Source organism: Mustela lutreola, chromosome 4, assembly GCF_030435805.1.
Source record: "Mustela lutreola isolate mMusLut2 chromosome 4, mMusLut2.pri, whole genome shotgun sequence".
Lineage (NCBI taxonomy): Eukaryota > Metazoa > Chordata > Mammalia > Carnivora > Mustelidae > Mustela > Mustela lutreola.
Genome location: NC_081293.1, coordinates 109,579,433 through 109,598,367, shown reverse-complemented (window position 1 = coordinate 109,598,367; position 18,935 = coordinate 109,579,433). Strand labels below are relative to the sequence as shown.

General features: G+C 39.9%; 2 protein-coding genes across 2 annotated transcripts in view; both read right to left on the bottom strand.

The window, feature by feature from the left end:
- Positions 1-701: 701 nt before the first annotated feature.
- Positions 702-2,509, bottom strand: LOC131830164 (serine/threonine-protein kinase MRCK alpha-like). The gene is made up of 2 exons (XM_059172529.1): positions 1,897-2,509; positions 702-724 (listed from the first exon to the last, which is right to left on the bottom strand). The coding sequence occupies exons 1-2, from the start codon at positions 2,507-2,509 to the stop codon at positions 702-704; spliced, it is 636 nt and encodes a 211-aa protein (XP_059028512.1).
- Positions 2,510-4,926: 2,417 nt separating this feature from the next.
- Positions 4,927-18,935, bottom strand: part of LOC131829213 (serine/threonine-protein kinase MRCK alpha-like) — a 48,786-nt gene continuing 34,777 nt past the window's right edge. The window contains exons 7-10 of the mRNA XM_059170745.1: positions 18,452-18,588; positions 17,447-17,586; positions 6,246-6,462; positions 4,927-4,991 (exon numbers count right to left, since the gene is read on the bottom strand). Of these exons, the coding sequence (XP_059026728.1) occupies positions 6,408-6,462; positions 17,447-17,586; positions 18,452-18,588 (332 nt within the window). The 3' untranslated portion in view covers positions 4,927-4,991; positions 6,246-6,407. The remainder of the gene's footprint in view (positions 4,992-6,245; positions 6,463-17,446; positions 17,587-18,451; positions 18,589-18,935) is intronic.

The window sequence follows — 18,935 nt, the reverse complement described above, 5'->3', positions numbered from 1 at the left end:
GTACAGTCCAGAGTCCCTGTGTCATAGCATCTATAACATCCAGCAAAGGGCAAAAAAATAATAAGATGTAAAAAGGCAGGAAGATACCCTTAATTCAGAAGGAAAAAAAGTCAATGGAAACACCTGCAGATGAGCCATATGTTGGAATAATTATAAGTAATTATTGTAAGTAGTTCAGGACTTCATGAAAACATAAATGTATTAGAAGATAGGACAATTTCACTAACTGGAAATTTCCAAAAAAGTTGAAATTATAAACAGAAGAATACAGTATCTGAAATGCTTAATTCCTGGATAAACCAGGGGGAAAAGGTCAGTGAAATTGAAGATGGGGGGTCAGTAGAAATTATCCAAACTAAAGGACAGAAAAAAATATTTTTAAAAAAGTCTCAGTGACCTATGAAACAAAATCAAGAGGTCTGGGGGCACCTGCGTGGCTCAGTTAAGCTTCTGCCTTTGGCTCAGGTCATGATATTGGGGTTCTGAGATCCAGGCCCAATTCAGGCTCCCTGCTCAGTGGTGAGCCTCCCCACCCCACCCTGCTGGTACATGTGCGTGCACACTCTCTCACTCTAAACAAATCTTATTTTAAAAATGGAGAGGTCTGATAAACATGTATTTTGATCTGCAGAAAAGAGAATAAGTTAGAAAAATTTGCAGAAATTTAATGCCTAAAATTTTTCCAAAATTAATGAGAGATATCAGTCTTCAGATCCAAAAAGTCCTGAAAACCCCAAGGAGAATATATACCAAAAAAACTGCATGTAAGCCCATCATAGTCAAATTGCTGAAAACCAAAGATAATGAAAAAATCTTAAAAACTGCTAAATAGAAGACATGGAGGGAACAACAATGAAAATGGTTGCTTTCTCATCAGGAATGGTGGAAGTCAGAAAACAGTAGAATGTGTTTTTAAAGAGTTGAAAGACAAAAGCACTTTACATTTCTTTAGCTGGCCTTCCCTGGCCTACTGTGTTAGATTAGGCATCCCTCCTGTGTGCTCTTGTAGACTGTTCTGCTCCCCTTTCACAGCACTTGCTTGATTGTTGGTCTCATGTCATGATTATAATCTCCATGTGGACACAAACTAGCCTGTTTTATGTTTAATACTGTGCCCTTAACCCTTGGAAGAGTAAGTTGCTTATATTAAGTTCTCTGTACTATTCTGTAAGTGAATCAAAAGGCTGTATTTAATTTACAAAATGATGACTTGTACCAATAAAATATGAAATAAGCTAAAATTATTTAGGATCATTACAGGTACACTTTACATAAACTAAATCCAAAAAGCAAAAAATAGTAACTGTTTCTTATGACTTATTAATGTGTATGTGATTTTCAGTTACCATGACGATAACCTGTTTAGAAGCTTACAGAAAACAACAATTTGGATTAAGGATATAAGCAGCGTAAATTTTCCTATGAAAAAATAAAAGATAAAGGCTAAGTTATCACATGTATGACCTAGATATAACTTCATTACAGCTGTTCTACTTGAAAAGACTTAGAAAAATCAGGAAATATCTTGAGTGGTGTTGTTTTCAGAAATAAAACCTGTCACTAACAATAGTTAGCGGAAATAGAAGTAGAATTAAAAAGGCAAGAAAGATGGGATGCCTGGGTGGCTCAGTTGGTTAAGCGGCTGCCTTCGGCTCAGGTCATGATCCCAGCGTCCTGGGATCGAGCCCCACATTGGGCTCCTTGCTCGGCAGGGAGCCTGCTTCTCCCTCTGCCTCTAGCCTGCCACTGTCTGCCTGTGCTTGCGCTCTGTATCTCTCTCTCCTCTCTTTCTCTCTCTCTCTCTCTCTAACAAATAAATAAATAAATCTTTAAAAAAAAAAAAAAAGGCAAGAAAGATACAGAAAGACAAGGGAACAAATTGTAAGATAGCCTTACGGCAGTAAGTTGGAGCTGCTGGCCACATCAGCTCAACTGGCCTAGATCGGAGGCCCCTGCTGTCAGTGTAAATGCCAATGCTCTTAAAACATAGCAGATACTCAATACTGGAGATCTCGACGGCACAGAGAGCGTCCATGGGCTCGTGTGCAATAAACGATAGTGTCGGGTCCTGTGAGTGGAGCATCCTGTATGGGACTCCTTCTTTCCTCAAAGGGCATCTCAGGAACCCCGACTGGAATCCTACACAAAGCTGCTCATTGAAGATGGCCATCCACTGGACACTGGTTGGGATCTGGAGCTCTTTAAATTTTCTGTGAGAAATTTTCTTGCTCTGAAACAGCTCATAACAAAAGACTTGGCTTTTCCTTGCTACACAGAGGCATGTGTGGGCCCCTTGGCACACTGTTCCGGAAGTCATTGTCTGACACCCTTTTGTTTCTGCTAGCTTGTGAGTGTCAGTCTTCCGTCCATCCAAAGCTGACATGGGAAACAGCCGCACGTGGTGACTTCTCCCAGAGATCACCGCAACCATCTGGCCATGGGGAATGAGCTCAATCTGATGAATCTTCTTCATGTTACCAACCCGAATAATTTCTACACAAATCAACATGATTATAAGTCATTGTCAAGTTCAGAATAATCTGTTTATTTTGAATGTTCTTTTCAGTTTTACATAAAAACAATTGAAAAAGGTCAATAAAAATGATCTCATAAATCTTAATGTTCTGTGAATAAATTCTTTACAAATAAGATGGCCACTCACCTGCAAATTAGCAATGTAGCTTATTTTTATAAATTTTTTAATGAGTTATAATTGAGGTATACCATTATATTTAAGGTATACAATAGAATGATTCAGTATTTGTATAAACTGCAAAATGATCACCATAGTAAGCCTAGTTAACATCCAGCACCATACATAGTTAACAAAATTTTTGTTCTTATGATGAGAATTGCTGAGATCTCCCAGAAACTTTCAAGTAAACAATAAACTATTATTAACTATAGTCACTGTGCTATACATTATGCCTCCAGGACTTACTTTAGAACCGGAAACCTATACCTTTTGACCCCATTCATTCATTTTTCACCCTCCATTCCTCGCCTCTAGCAACCACCAGTCTGTTCTCTGTTATCCATGAGCTGCTGTGTGTGTGTGTGTGTGTGGTTTTTTTGGCTTTTTTTTTAGATTCCACATAAAAGAGCCATCAAAATTGATCTTTGTCTGATTTATTTCACTTAGCATAATACCCTTGAGGTTCATCCATGTTGTCAAAGATGGAAAGATGTTCTTTTTATGGCTAAATAATATTTCATTGTATAGAATACCACATTTTTTTTTATTAATCCATCCATTGATGGACACTTAGGTTATTTCATATCTTGATTACTACAAATAATTCTGCAGTGAACGTGAGGGTGTAGATATCTTTTCTAGTTAGTATATTTTTCCTTTGGATAAATCACCAGAACTAGAATTGCTAAGTCATATAGTAATTTGAGGAACTTCCATACTGCTTTCCACAGAGGCCGAACTAGATTACATCCCCAGCAATACAGTATATGAGTTCTCTTTTTTCCACATTCTTGCCAACACTTGTTAGTCCTTGTCTTTCTGATAATATCCATTCTAACAGTTAAGAATGATATTTCATTGTATTTTTTATTTGCATTTCCCTGATGATTCAGGATATTAAGAACCTTTTCATGTCATGTTGCTGTTGGGCATCTATATGTCTTTTTTGGGGAAAAATGTCTATTCAAATCCTCTGGCCATTTTTAAATTAGACTGGAGATTTTTTTTTTTTTTTTTTGCTAGTGAGTTGTAGGATTTCTTTATATATTTTAGATATATACCCTTATAAGGTATGATTTTGCAAATATTCTCTCATATTCAGTAAATTGCCTTTTCATTTTCTTGAAAATGAAGCCTTTTGAAAAATGGTTACCTTTACTGTAAGGGGAATATTTTCTTATTTTTAAATTCTCTCCCAATTACTATTCTATTGGATCTAAGTCACGCTCTAATAAAATCACAGACATAATCTCAGGATAGATTTGAGAGGGATAGAAAAGGATAGGAAGGAAAGGATAAGAGATCAAAAATCATATATGTTCAAAAAAGTAATTACTCCAAAGACAACAAAATTACCTTAATAATAAAGTTAACATAATAAAGCATAATAAATATTTACTTATTTATTTTATTCAATAAATTAGCTTAATAACCTTAAACCCTGATAGTCTAGGCAGCAGGCCAAACACCATTCAGTGTCCAACAAATGCTAACATACTACTTTTTTAGGGGGGATAAAGTATCCTTTTTTCTTCTGGCACTACATTGAGTCCTTGATAGTCCTCCAACTATGTGTGGAGTAGTTCCTGTGTGCCCAGCACTGTTCTAGGTGCATGGAGTGCATTGCCACACAAAAAAGAGACCCGTTCCTGTTCTCATGCTGGACTCCTGCTTTCATGGCCCTCCTTGGCAGGACTGAGTCACCCATACAGCACAGGAGGCCTTCAACGCAGGACACAGTTGATGCCCTTCAAATGTGGGTTCTCCTCTAGCTAAGCCACCAGACAAGCACCAGACATTCACGGGGACAGCGGTATAGAATGGTATAGATGTTTGACTTCATCTAGTCCTCCATGTTCCCTTCAAACAACCCTGAGCACCCAGACAAGGACAAAGAACTCTGCTCTCTTCTCCAGGAAATACCCAGTTATATGCTCACTGCGGTGCCAGCAGGGGTGGGACAGGCTAGCAAGCAGAACCATGTGGCTTTTTTTTTTTCAGGTGCCAATTCGAAGACAGTAAACTGAGTTCTTAACAGTAGATTCATTACATAAAATCACCCATGAAGATACTTAGACTCTGGGAAGATTATGGATCTCTGGATATTAGAAAAGTCATCATTTGACTTGAAAATATATCAAACCAGATCTGGAAGATTTCTTTTACAGAATGAAAGAACAAATCTAGTACTGTATTTTCAGAGTTATGGCAGAACAGTAAAGACTCTCCTTACCACCTATGGTAACGTGCACGACAAAGAACCCTTCTTCATTTCCCAGAGCGATTCTTTTGTTATCTGTATTTGACACATAAATACAACGTCAGGGTTTTTTGGGGTGGGGGGGCGGTGAACATTAAGTAAAGCTATTAGATTAAACTGGACAAATTTATCAATATGGAAAAAGTTTAAAAGTCAAATTAGATACATATTTAGCATATATAAAAATGAAAAACATAATTTGCAACATTTTGCTTTCAGCTTGTAGAAGTAAAAATAAAACACGAATTTTCTCAACAGAAAGATCATTACCTTTATGAATACTTGAAAAGATAGTTTAAGTTATGGTATATTTTTATTTATTTTTTTTAAGATTTTATTTATTTATTTGACAGATCACAAGTAGGCAGAGAGGCAGGCAGAGAGAGAGAGGAGGAAGCAGGCTCCCCAAAGAGCAGAGCGCCCGACGTGGGGCTCGATCCCAGGACCCTGGGATCATGACCTGAGCCGAAGGCAGAGGCTTTAACCCACTGAGCCACCCAGGCGCCCCAGTTATGGTATATTTTTAAATTTGCTCTCAATAAGCTACTGTCTCATGAATGAAAAAACTGCATTTAATTTATCAGTGCTCCTGGCCTGAACTGTAACGCACTGGTGTGTGTCAGGACATAGCTAGGACTAAGTCTCAGAGTGGAAGTTCAGCACTTAACTGAGCAACTGCCTTGAGTACAGAGCACAGAACTATGTATTAGCTCACTTAATCCCCTTCATAGCTGGAAAGCAGGAACTGTGTGCACTTAACGCATGGGTACGGTAGTAACGGGTTCCCTCTTATACAGCAGTAAATAGCAGGGTGGCTCTAAGGCAAAAAAAAACTGTTTGGGCAATAAAAATATACTTGTTTATTCAGTACTGATCTTGGCAATTCATTCATTTGCTCACTCATTTTTCATTTGTTTACTGAGTTCTGAGCATTGGGAATACAGACACAAAAGACGGTCTCTGCCCTCGAGATAGGTGGTAGTGCACAATTAGTATACAGGGTCACACTGTTGGTGTGTTAGAGCCAGCTGGGTTTGGGAACTCAGAATTATTCAGACTCAGGACAGGTATTACTGAACATTAAAGAGACATCGTTTTGCATGGGGCCTGGGGAACCATCATAGGATCAAGTATACTAATATTTTTGCAGAGTACTAACAGCAGGTGGGCTGTGGGGAGACCCCACCAGCCTTGGCCGGGTTTGGCTGACACACGAGTAGTGCATCAAGTTACTGTTTTTGGATTTCGAGCTGGAGACTGGGGTGAGGCGCCTGTGTGGCAGGTCTGTACCTATGATCGCAGCTGTCCGGCTGGTTCTGATCAAGGGCAGGCTGCCATCATAAGCCTCTTCCAGCACATAGACTGAGCGGTCTCTGGAGGGGCTTTTTCTCAGCGTCTTGTGCAGGTCCCTCAACACTCGCACCCACTCCCACTTTTCGTTCTCGCTGTCTGCTAGGATGGGTACCGAGTACCGGTTGCGAGGTGCTGAGAGCTGCGATGCCGTGACCTGCAATGATTTAAGGAACATCTCAGTTATCGAAAGCAGAACTCTTCATGCCAGCCCATTCAGCACTTTTCATCAAAATCACCATTGGTAGATGTCACTTCTAATACCGTTACCCTCTACCCGGTTAGTAGAATAAATGACTTGAGCATCAGAACCCAGGCCAAAAGCAAAATGTCAGAATCACCTCTATTGTGATCCTCATAAGAACGCTGGATACTCTGTCTAAATAATACTGAATTTCATCAGTGAAAATAGGTACCGTTTATTGAGTGTTGACTCCACCGGGAACTGCTCTAAGAAATGCACACGTGTTAATTGATCTAATCCCCCATGGAAAAATTCAGCAGGCTGACACCACTGCTCTGCCCATTTTCCAGGTGAGAAGGCAGGCACAGTGGGGAAAACTGCTAGCAGTGTGATGCCAGAACCCCCACTCTGAGCCTCTCTGCTTCTTCACTCCAGATACAGCTGTGTACATTTTGGTGTCTTCTTAAATGCAGTCAGGCAATGTGTCTCAATCGCAGTCATCATAATCAAGTCTGCTATTATTCAACATTCAGGGGTTCTTTGTTGTTAAGTCGCAGATACTTAGAAGTGCTTATGCTTTCCTGGCTGCTGCGTGCCTGTAGTATACATCATTACTAGTGAATGACAAATAAAATTTAAACTTAAAAATACATACTTAGCCTAGCAATGCTCTAAATTTATATGTAAAACCTTCTTTTGTAAACATCAATTAAGCAGCAGTAGCGTAATAAATTCCTGCTTCCTAAGTCAGTGCCAATGGCCAGGCCTTTGTAGGGTTTTTTGGTGGCTGAGTCGAGTCTGCATGGACGTCTCTCCCGGGACTAAGGACCCAGGAACACCTTTGTGCAGCCTTTGTTGAATACAAGAGTCATGGATTGACTGTAACCATCTGGGTCACAAGGGGACCGCAGTCCTTTCCTTTCTCTGTCACTTTATGGATAAAGAATCACTTCCAAGATCACTTTAATTTTGTATATGAATTCTAAAGAGCAAAGTGTTCATTTTTTAAGAGATTGCAGGGTGCCTGGGCGGCACCATCAGCTGAGCATTGGGCTCTTGGTTTTGGCTCAGGTCATAATCTCGGGGTTGTGAGATGGAGCCCCGAGTTGGGCTCCCCGCGCTCAGCAGGAAATCTCCGTGTCCCGCTTCCTCTCCCGCTGCCCTCCCCCTGTGCAAGCACTTTCTCTCTCTCCCTCTAAAATCAATCTTTTTTAAAAAGAGAGATTGCAAAAGGACATTCTTGCTTGATTTCTTATTTTGTACTCTTGGTTTGAATTTGAATGGACTTCAAAAGGTTGCCTCAAAGGAAACATTTTTCAAAGTGCTTCTAGTTTCTAGTTTGGGAAGCCGCACACTCAGCGGCTGCAGGTCCACGACGAACCACTGGTCATGATGACCTTGAAGGAGGTCATCTCTCTTTCTCTGTCACTGTTCCCCCTCTTCATTCGTACTCTCAATACTGCTCTGCTTAGTCAGCCTCTGTTTCAGCTACAGATCTGACACCTGTCCTGTTGGCTAGTACTGTAGAGTGAATGGGCCGCCTCAGGAACGTCTGCATTTTCAGGCTCAGATTTAACTGTGGGGTGAAACCCTGTGGCTCCTGTAAAAAGCCCTTTCCATTATCCCCAAATAGAAATAGGGGAATAGATTCACTGTGGCAGGTGGGAGGTAGGAAGGGAGACATGATCCCCCAGCACATCTGAAACCTCAGCCTCCCGGGACCTTCTGCAGCACACAGGCTGAAACAAGGGGCACCGCCCCCACCCCAGACCCAGGGCAGCAGGCGCGCTTACTGTAAACACACAGGGCATTTCCTTTCTCCTCACAGGAATAAAATTGGAGAGCCAGACAGAGCTGACAGAAAATGCTCCATCCCTGAAGGAAAATCAAGACACTGAAAGTGAGTGGAATCACCTGAAAGTAAGAATATATAAACATAATCATCCATTTTAATTTTGTTGATTTTTTACTTTCTTTCCTGCAGTAACTGATCGCAATCAGATTGTTGCATCAGCAGTGCTTGGCCAGAGCGTACTGGAAAACCCAAGTAGGGGCAGCCGGGGGCTCAGATGGTTGAGTGCTCTCTTTTGGGTTTGGTTTAGGTTGTGATCTCAGGCTTGTGGGATCAAGCCCCACAGCAGGCTCCCCTCTCAGCAGGGAGTCCGCCTCTTCTCTCCTCTGTCTTCCTCCCACTCACGAACTCTCTCTCTCTCTCTCTCTCTCTCTCTCAAATAAATAAATCTTTAGAAAAAAGAAAAGAAAACCTCAGGAAACTCAGGCTGACCCCAATTCAGACAGTCCTCAAGGACTGGAATGGGAGCACCTACTGGCTCCAAAGGCCTAGAGTAAGGGCCTTGTGCCCTCAGATGAGATGATTGGGTAGGTTTTTCACCTGTTACCGAGGGGTACCTGGCCTGTAACTGCATGTGTGTTCAAGCGGACAGTTAGGAAAGTTTGGTGTGTGTGTACACCTGTGACACCATCACCACAAAGTGACGAGCATGCCCGTCCATCACCAGAAGAAGGTTCCTGGGACTGCTTTGTAATCCCTCCCCAGTCAGCCTCTGATCTGCCTCCTGCCGCTGTAGTTTGAATTTTCTAGCATTTTCTATAAATGGAGACACACGATATGTAGTTTTCACGTGGCTGTTGCTCATGTTGTTGCACGGATCCGTCTGCGTTTCCTTCGCTGGTGAGCAGTATTCCGTGGTGTGGCCAGGCCACAATGTACCCGCTCTCCCAGTGCTGGTGTCGGGAGGCTTTCAAGTGTGGGGCTTTTGTAAGTACAGCAGCTGTGACTATCCAGGCACATGTGATTTCTCTTGGGGAAAAAAATTCCCGGGAGGATTTCCAGGTATTCCAGCCTCTCCAGAGAGACAGGATGCTGTAGTAGGCGTGCATTTAACTTCATGACGAGCTGCCAAACGCTTTTCCAAAGTGGTTACTCGATTTACAAAGCAGAGCAAGAATGTTCCAGGTCCCCACATCCTCCCAGCACTGGAAATGCTCAGGGTTTTCAATTTTAGCCTTTCTTAAGGATGTGTGATGGCATCACATGGTGGTTTTATTTAAATTTTCCTAATAATTAAGGATATTGAGTATTTGTTCACATGCTTACTTGCCATATGTGTATCTTCCTTGTTAAATTATCTTTTCAAATGTTTGCCCATTTTTTGAAAGTTGAGCTATTTACTCTCTTATATTGAGTTTTAAGAATTATTTGTACATTGTGTACATTGCGTCCTTGTCAGGAGTTTGATCACCCCCACGCCGCAGCTCATTGCTTCTCACAACAGCGGACTTCAAGGAGCCGAAGTCTTAAATTTGGGTATCATCCAATTTATCAAATTTTTTTTCTCATACATGTTGTGCTTTGGTGTTATATCTAAAAATTCTTTGTCTTATCCAAGATCAGAAAGCTTTTCTCCTATGTCTCTTTCTGGGAAATTTATAGTTCTACATTCTCCATTTGGTTCTGTGTTCTATTTTCAGTTAATTTTTGCATATGGTAAAAAGTATGGATCAAAGTGGGTTTTTTTTTACATAAATATCTAAAATTCCAGTACCGTTTGTTGATAGACTTGGCAACTGTTAGAAAATATTGTATATAGTTGATCTGTGAACTGTGTGGGGGCTAGGAGCACTGAGCATCCCCGTACAGTCAGAAATCCCTGTGTAACTTTTAACTCTCCTGAAACTTCATTGCTAGTAGCCTACTGTTAATTGGAAGTCTTTCTGATAGCAGAAACAAGTAGATTAACACATATTCTGTATTTTATAAATGTTACATACTATATTCTTATAATAAGTTAGAGAAAAGAAAATGTTATTAAAATCATAAGGAAAAGCAAATTCATTTATAATACAGTATGCTGAACTCTTCTATTTATCAAAAAAAATTTGTGTGTAAGTAGACTGCACAGTTCCCACCTGTATTGTGTCAGGATTAGCTGTTTATTCATAGGATAGAAAATCCATAAATATACACACAACCCTATTGTGTACACATATGTAAGTATATCTCGTACATTTGCAAATACATTTTGTATGTATGTTTCAAATGTTTTATATATGTATGTATTTGTGTATGTATTTCTGGATTTGTTCTTCTTTTCAAAATTGTTTCATCTCTTCTACCTCTTGGCCTTTCCCTATGAATTTTAAAATTAACTTTGTCAATTTCTACCAAAAGTGAAAATGCCTCCTAGGATTTTGATTAAGATCATGTTGAAAATATAGATCAATTTTGGGAATGCTCACATTTTTAAAATACTGACCTTTCCAGTGCATGAACACAGTCATTCTCCATTTATTTAGGTCTTCGTTAATTTTTTAATCAATATTTTATTGTTTCAGTGTACAAGTCTTACACATCTTTTGTCAGATTGATTATTAACTTTTAATATGTTTTGGTGCTATTGCAAATGCTCTTATTTAATTTCAGTTTCTGATTACTTGTCCTTGTACAAAGAAGTGCATCCATTTTTATATATTGATCATGCATCCTGCCACCTGGCTAAATTTGTATATTAGTTCTAAGAGCTTTTCTATAGATGGGTTTGGATTTTCTTCATAGATGTTCATTTTGTCTGTGAATAACTTTGCCTCCTTTTTTCCAACCTGGATGTATTTTATTTCTTTTTCTTCCCTGGCTGGGATTTCCAGTACAATGTTAAAGAAATCAGGGTGGTGAGAGTAAACATCGTTGTCGTGCTTCTGCTCTTAGAAAGAAAGCACTGAGTCTTTTGCCACTAATTATGATATTAACAAGATTTGCATAGATACTCTTAGCAGGATGAGGAAACTCCCTTGTTAAGAGTTCATCAAGAATAAGTGTGATTTTGTCCAACACATTTACTGTATCTGTTGACATGATCCTTTTTCATTAGTTAATGTAGTAAATTGATTTTGGAACATAATCCAGCCTTCCTGAGATACACCACGCTTGTTCATGATGCAGTGTAATTTTTATGGAACACTGGATTCGATTTACTAATGTTTTGTAAAAACTTCTTGCACCTAAGTTTACAATCAAAGAATATTGGTTTATGTTTTTTTAATATTTTATTGTATTTTATTTCGTCATGTAAGTGTACTCTTAAATCCCCATCCCCCATTTCCCCATCCTCCCACCCTCCTCCCCTCTGGTAACCATCAGTTCTCAGTAGTTAGGGTCTCGATCTTGATTTCATTCTCTCTCTCTTTCCCTTTGCTTCTTAGTTTCTTAAATTCCACATATAAGTGAGATCATATGGATTTGTCTTTCTCTAACTGATTTTGAGCTCTAACCATGTTGTTGCAAATGGCAAGATTTCATTCTTTTTTATAGCTGAGCAGTGTGTGTGTGTGCGCGCTCACACCACATCTTCCTTATCCATTCATGTATTTGGGCTGCTTTCATAGTTGGGCTATTGTAAATGTGGCAGTAAACATAGGCATGCGTGTATCCCTTTGAATTAAGTGTTTTGGGGTAAATACCCAGTAGTGCAATTACTGGATTGTAGGATAATTCTATTTTTAACTTTTTGAGGAAACTTTATGCTCTTTTCCATAGTGACTGTACCAATTTGCATTCCTACCAACAGTGTAAGATGGGTCCTTTTTCTCCACATCCTTGACAACACTTGTGGTTTCTTGTGTTTTTTATTTTAGCCATTCTGACCAGTGTGAGGTGGGATCTTTTGATTTGCATTTTCCTTTGGGTGATGTTGAGCATCTTTTCATGTGTCTGTTGGCTACCCAGATGTGTCTTTGGAGAAATGGCTGTTCATGTCTTCTGCCCGTTTTTAAATTGGATTATTTGATTTTGAGGGGTTGAATTGTATTAGTTATTTATATGTTTTGGATCCTAAGCCTTTATCACATGTGCCGTATGCAGATATCTTCTGTTCAGCAGATTGCCTTTCAGTTTTGTTGACTGTTGTTCTTGCAATGCAGAAACAATTTCTATAACTGTTTTTGCTTTTACTTCCCTTGCCTCAGGAGACATAGCTAAAAAAGAGTTACTTCAGCTGACATCAGAGAAATAATTCCCTATGCTTTCCTTGAGGATTTTTATGGCTTCTGGTCTCATGTTGAGGTATTCCATCCATCTTGATTTTACTTTTGCAGATGGTGAAAGAAAGCGGCTCACTTTCATTCACTTTTCCCAGCCCCATTTTTTTAAAAGATTTTATTTATTTATTTGACAGAGAAAGATCACAAGTAGGCAGAGAGAGAGAGAGAGAGGGAAGCAGGCTCCCTGCTGAGCAGAGAGCCCGATGTGGGACTCTATCCCAGGACCCTGAGATCATGACCTGAGCCGAAGGCAGCGGCTTAACCCACTGAGCCACCCAGGTGCCCCCACAACCCCATTTTTTGAACAGTCTTTTTCCTGTTGTATATTCTTTCCTACCTTGTCAGAGTTTAATTGGCCATATAATTATGTGTTTATTTCTGGGTTTTCTGTTCCGTTGATCTGTGTGCCTATTTTTTTTTTTAAGAGGTGTCAGTTTTAATCTCAGCTCCATGTACCAGTTTTGGGGCTTATAGTAAGTTCACTTAGTCTCTCTGAAGGTCAGTTGTTTTTTTCAAATATAAAATGAGAATATACAATACCTACTTAATAGAGTTCTTGCAAAGGTTTTAAAAGATCTAATTGGTATACTAGTATTTATTTGTGAATATTTCTATAATTCTTAAAATACTGTCTTATTGTTAACATTATTTTTCATTTCTTTTTTTTTTAATTTTTTATTTCTTTTCAGCATAACAGTATTCATTGTTTTTGCACCACACCCAGTACTCCATACAATCCATGCCCTCTCTAATACCCATCACCTGGTTCCCCCAACCTCCCAACCCCAGCCCCTTCAAAACCCTCAGATTGTTTTTCAGTGTCCATAGTCTCTCATGGTTCACCTCCCCTCCAATTTCTCTCAACTCCCTTCTCCTCTCCATCTCCCCCTGTCCTCCATGTTGTTATCCTCCACAAATAAGTGAAACCATATGATACTTGACTCTCTCTGCTTGACTTATTTCACTCAGCATAATCTCCTCCAGTCCCGTCCATGTTGCTACAAAAGTTGGATATTCATCCTTTCTGATGGAGGCATAATACTGCATAGTGTATAAGGACCACATCTTCCTTATCCATTCGTCCATTGAAGGGCAACTTGGTTCTTTCCATAGTTCAGTGACCGTGGCCATTGCTGCTATAAACATTGGGGTACAGATGGCCCTTCTTTTCACTACATCTGTATCTTTGGGGTAAATACCCAGTAGTGCAATTGCAGGGTAAGGAAACAAAAGAGAAAATGAACTTTTGGGACTTCATCAAGATCAAAAGCTTCTGCACAGCAAAGGAAATAGTCAACAAAACAAAGAGGCAACCCATGGAATGGGAGAAGATATTTGCAAATGACAGTACAGACAAAAGGTTGATATCGGGGATCTAAAGAACTCCTCAAACTCAAAACACACAAAACGGACAACTATATTTTAAAAAATGGGCAGAAGATATGAACAGACACTTCTCCAATGAAGTCATACAAATGGCTATCAGATACATTAAAAAATGTTCATCATCACTAGCCATCAGGGAGATTCAAATTAAAACCACATTGAAATACCACCTTACACCAGTTAGAATGGCCAAAATTAGCAAAACAGGAAACAACATGTGTTGGAGAGGATGTGGAGAAAGGGAAACCCTCTTAGACTGTTGGTGGGAATGCAAGTTGGTGCAGCCACTTTGGAAAACAGTGTGGAGATTCCTCAAGAAATTAAAAATAGAGCTTCCCTATGACCCTGCAATTGCACTACTGTGTGCCTATTTTTATGCCAGTACCATACTGTTTCAATTACTAATACCTTGTAGTATAACTTAAATTCTGAAATTGTGATACTTCCAATTTTTTTCTTTTTCAAGATTGCTTTGGCTATTTGAGGGCTTTTGTGGTTCCATACAAATTGTAATATTGTTCTGGCTCTATGAAGAAAGCTGTTGGCATTTTGATAGGTATTGCATTAAATCCAGATTGCTTTGGGTAGTATAGGCATTTTAACAATATTTGTTCCTCAGTCCAAAAGCATGTAGTATCTTCCATTTCTTTGCATTGTCTTGAATTTCTTTCATCAGTGTTTTCTAAGGGTACAGGTCTTTTACTTCTTTGAATAAGCTTGTTCCTAGATATTTTCTTGTCTTTGGTGTAATTGTAAATGGCGTTATTTTTTTTTAAGATTTTATTTATTTATTGGACAGACAGAGATCACAAGTAGGCAGAGAGGCCGGCAGAGATATACCCCGTCCAGATGCTTAAAAAAAACCTCTGTACGATCATTAGCGGACCACTAAGCTAACAAAGTAGACACTTCAGTGACCTCATAGGACCAAGAGTAAAGACTTTACAAATGAGTTCAGAAAAGTCACCAAAGAAACAAACAACAATTACAAGTAACAACATCAACAAATCCTGGAGAGGTGGTGGGATTTGATACCGGAGCTGCCAGTTTCATTATTTGAAATGTCTAGGATTTTTTTTTGTTGTTGTTGTTTTTTAAGATTTCATTTATTTATTTGACAGACAGAGATCACAAGCAGGCAGAGAGGCAGGCGGGGGGGGGGGGGGTGGGAGCATTCTCCCTGCTGAGCAGAGAGCCTGATGGGGGGCTCAATCCCAGGACCCTGAGACCACGACCTGAGCTGAAGACAGAGGCTTAACCCACTGAGCCACCCAGGTGCCCCAAAATGTCCACTTTTTAAGAAAAATTTGTAAGACATGGAAAGAAACACAAAAGTATGAAAAATACACAGGAAAAACATAGCCAGTAGAAACTGTTCCCCAGGAAACCCAGATGTTGAATTTATTGAACAAAGATTTAAATCATCCATTTTGAATATGTTTGAAGACCTAAAGGAAGCCATGGCTAAAGAACTAAAGAAAATTATAAGGATGTGGGATGCCTGGGTGGCTAAGTCATTAAGCATCTGTCTTTGATTCTGGTTATGATCCCAGGGTCCTGCAATCAAGCCCTGCATCTTGGGCTCTTTGCTCAGCAGGGAGCCTGCTTCTCCCTCTCCAGCTCCCCCTGCTTGTGTTCCCTCTTTCGCTGTGTCTCTGTCATAGATAAACAAAACCTTTTTAAAAAATTATAAGAATGATGTCTCACCAAATAGAAAGCATCAATAATGAATTTGAAATGGTAAAAATGGAACCAAATAGAAATTCTGAAGTTGAAGAGTGAAATAATTGAAATGAATAATTCACTAGTGGGGCTCGAAAACAGTTTTGAGTAGGCAGAAGACCAAATTGCTGACTTTGAAGACGGGCCAATTAGTATGATCCAGTCTGAGGAAAGGAAAGAAAGAACAATGAAGGAAAGCGAAGAGAGCCTCAGAGACCTGCGGGGCACCATAAACAGCACTAAGATACACATCGTGGGAGCCCTAAGCAAGGGAAAGGATGAAAGGGGACAAAAGAAATAATTGAGGATCTCAACTCAATAACCTAACTTTCCACCTTAGTAAACTAGAAAAAGAAAAGCAAACTAACCCAGAATTAGCAGAAGGAAGGAAGTGACAAAGAACGGAGTGTGGGAATTAAAGAAACAGAATGTAGAAAAAAGAAGAGAAAACCAAGAAAAGCAAAAGTTGGTCCTTTAAGATTAACAAAATTGGTAAGCTTTAGCTAAACTAAGAAAAAAATTAGAAAAGATTCAAATTACTAAAATCAGAAATGAGAGAGGGCACATAACTAACTGACCTCTCAGAAATTAGAAGTATAAGGTAATATTATGAGCAATCACGTGCCAAAAAAATTAGAAAATCTCAAAAGAATAGAAAATTTCCTAGGAAACACAAAATATTAAAGCTGACTCAGGAGGGTATGGAAATCTGAGTGGATTTATAACAAGTAGAGATTGAGACAGGAATCAGAAAACTTCCCTTTAATAGAAGTTCAAGACCAGATGGCTCTGTTGGTGAATTCTACCAAACATATTTAATACCAACTCTTAACAAACTCTTCAAAAAAAATAAGAGGGGAAAGTGTACTTTTCAACTCATTCTGAGGCCATTATTACTCTAACACCAAAGCCAGGCAAAAATATCTAATGAAAGAAAACTATAGACCAATATTCTGTATTAATACAGACAGGAAAATCCTCAATAAATTCCAGCAAATCCAATCCAGCAGCATGTAGAAAGGATATTCCTGTTTTTTCCCACACCATAACCAAGTGGGATTTATCCCAGGAATGTACAGTAGGTTCTGTATTCTAAAAAATCGGTGTAATACGACATGCTAATGAAGGAGGGACCATATGGTCCCCTCGACAGTCACAGCAAAAGAATTTGCCGAAACCCAACACCTGATAAAAACACTTAACAAACTAGAAATAGAAGGGAATTTCCTCAACCCGAAGAAGGGCATAAGCCATGAAAAGTAATGAAATAGGATACAGGCGACATGGAGGAGGCTGGCAGACAGCGCAGTCCGTGCGGGAGGCCCGCGGCAGGCTACCCCTGTGACTGCAGTTACGTGCCATAACTGGGGCAGCGGATCCAGACACAAAGAACTAGCTTCCCCTTGCTGGGGGCTTGGGGCGAGGGAGAATGGAGATAAGGCAAATATGGTTTTTTTTTGGCCTGACAAAAATGCTCTAAAATTAGATGGTGGTGGTGGTTGTACGAGCTTGTGAACATGGGAAAATCAGCTAACGGAACACTTTAAAATGGTGACATTTATGGTGTGTCAATTCCATCTCACAGGAAGTGTCTGGTTCTGAGATGCTGTCCTTTCTTGTCACGCACACACACCAAGAAGATAACTTCTGAGTAAGAACCTTACAAATACCCCACTGAATTATGATCCATACCTTAGGGCTGGTGATGTAAACTTTGGGCAAAAAAGAAAATATCAGAAGCCATTTTTATTCCCATTTTTTTAATTAAAAAATTCTCTCTTTCAAAGTTTACCTCATGTCAATCACTTGACTGACGACAACGTTGGGTTTGGAGTCTTTTTCTTCATCCATGTTGTACAGGAAGAGCTTGAAGTCACAGACGACAGCCAGGGCTCTCTGCCATCCCTTCCTCGCCCCTGCCTTCTTTGGGATCTTTAGTTTGGATTTAAAAACATCAACAAATAAAAACGGTATGAGCTAAATCATCACATGCTATCCAATTATTGCACATACAATTAAAATAATAAACATGTTATAAATCTGTCACTTTTCTTGTTAAAGATGTGGGACAGAACTGTATATTGAAATTTCAAAACAACAGGGAATTCCTTTGAAGACAGAGCATCTCTTCTAAAATAAGACTGGCACCATTTCAGTTTACACTAGTGATACATTCAAATAATTTCTTTGTATCTGGTAACATTAAATTCAAACTTGGTAACACCATGCCTCAAATTCAACTTGATTTTAAATATTTATCAAAAAAGTTATTTTACTTTTAGTCTTAAAATTTGTCATTGCAGATTGGAATTCAGAGTTCCATCACAGTTTCCAACATTTATTCATCACAGGATGAAGTTTGAACAGAAAACTTTGAGACATTTAAAAATACCCTACTGATGGGGCGCCTGGGTGGATCAGTGGGTTAAAGCCTCTGCCTTCGGCTCAGGTCATGGTCTCAGGGTCCTGGGATAGAGCCCCGCACCGGGTGCTCTGCTCAGCAGGGAGCCTGCTTCCCCCTCTCTCTCTCTGCCTGCCTCTCTGCCTACTTGTGATCTCTGTCAAATAAATAAATAAAATCTTTAAAAATATATATATCCTACTGGGGACAACTGAATTTTGTTCTCAAACTGTTTTCTCATGATGGAACAAATATGTTCATTTGCTCATAATTTGCACTGCATAATCCGTTATAGATATTACATGGATATAATTTTTTTCCGAATGTGCTCAAAGAGTGCGAGGTGATTGATAAACTTAATGAGAGTTCATCTAAACCCTAAATATTGACACTTACCCAGACACGGCCTTCATAGGCTGTTCCCATGCCTGCCTGTGCGTCTAGACAGAGGGCACCTTTCTTCTGCTGAGAAGGCACTGGACAAGCTCTGGGAGCCTTTTCTACACAGGTTGTGTGACATGAGAACCCACATGCTTTTTGGAGGGAATAAAGAGACGTGACAGCAGGAGACACAATGGTTTCCCTCCCTCACCCTCCACTGCAGTTTGGTCCACTCTTGGAGCATCAGCACACTGAAGTTGCACTTCCCAGCCTCCCTTGCAGCAGAGCTGGCCTGCTGGAAGTTGCACCAGCAAGAGGACAAGAGGACTTCCTGTGAGACTGAGATGAGCAGCCTGGCTGGGAGCGGTGCCAGCTGCCAACCACCCGCTGGACTGCGTGGACCCTGCCTGGACGGGGGTGAGGTGCCAGCTGCAGGGCGGAGGCTTTATTCTGTGGGGGATGTCCTGATGCTGCAGACAGGGCAGGGCCTTTCCTGATC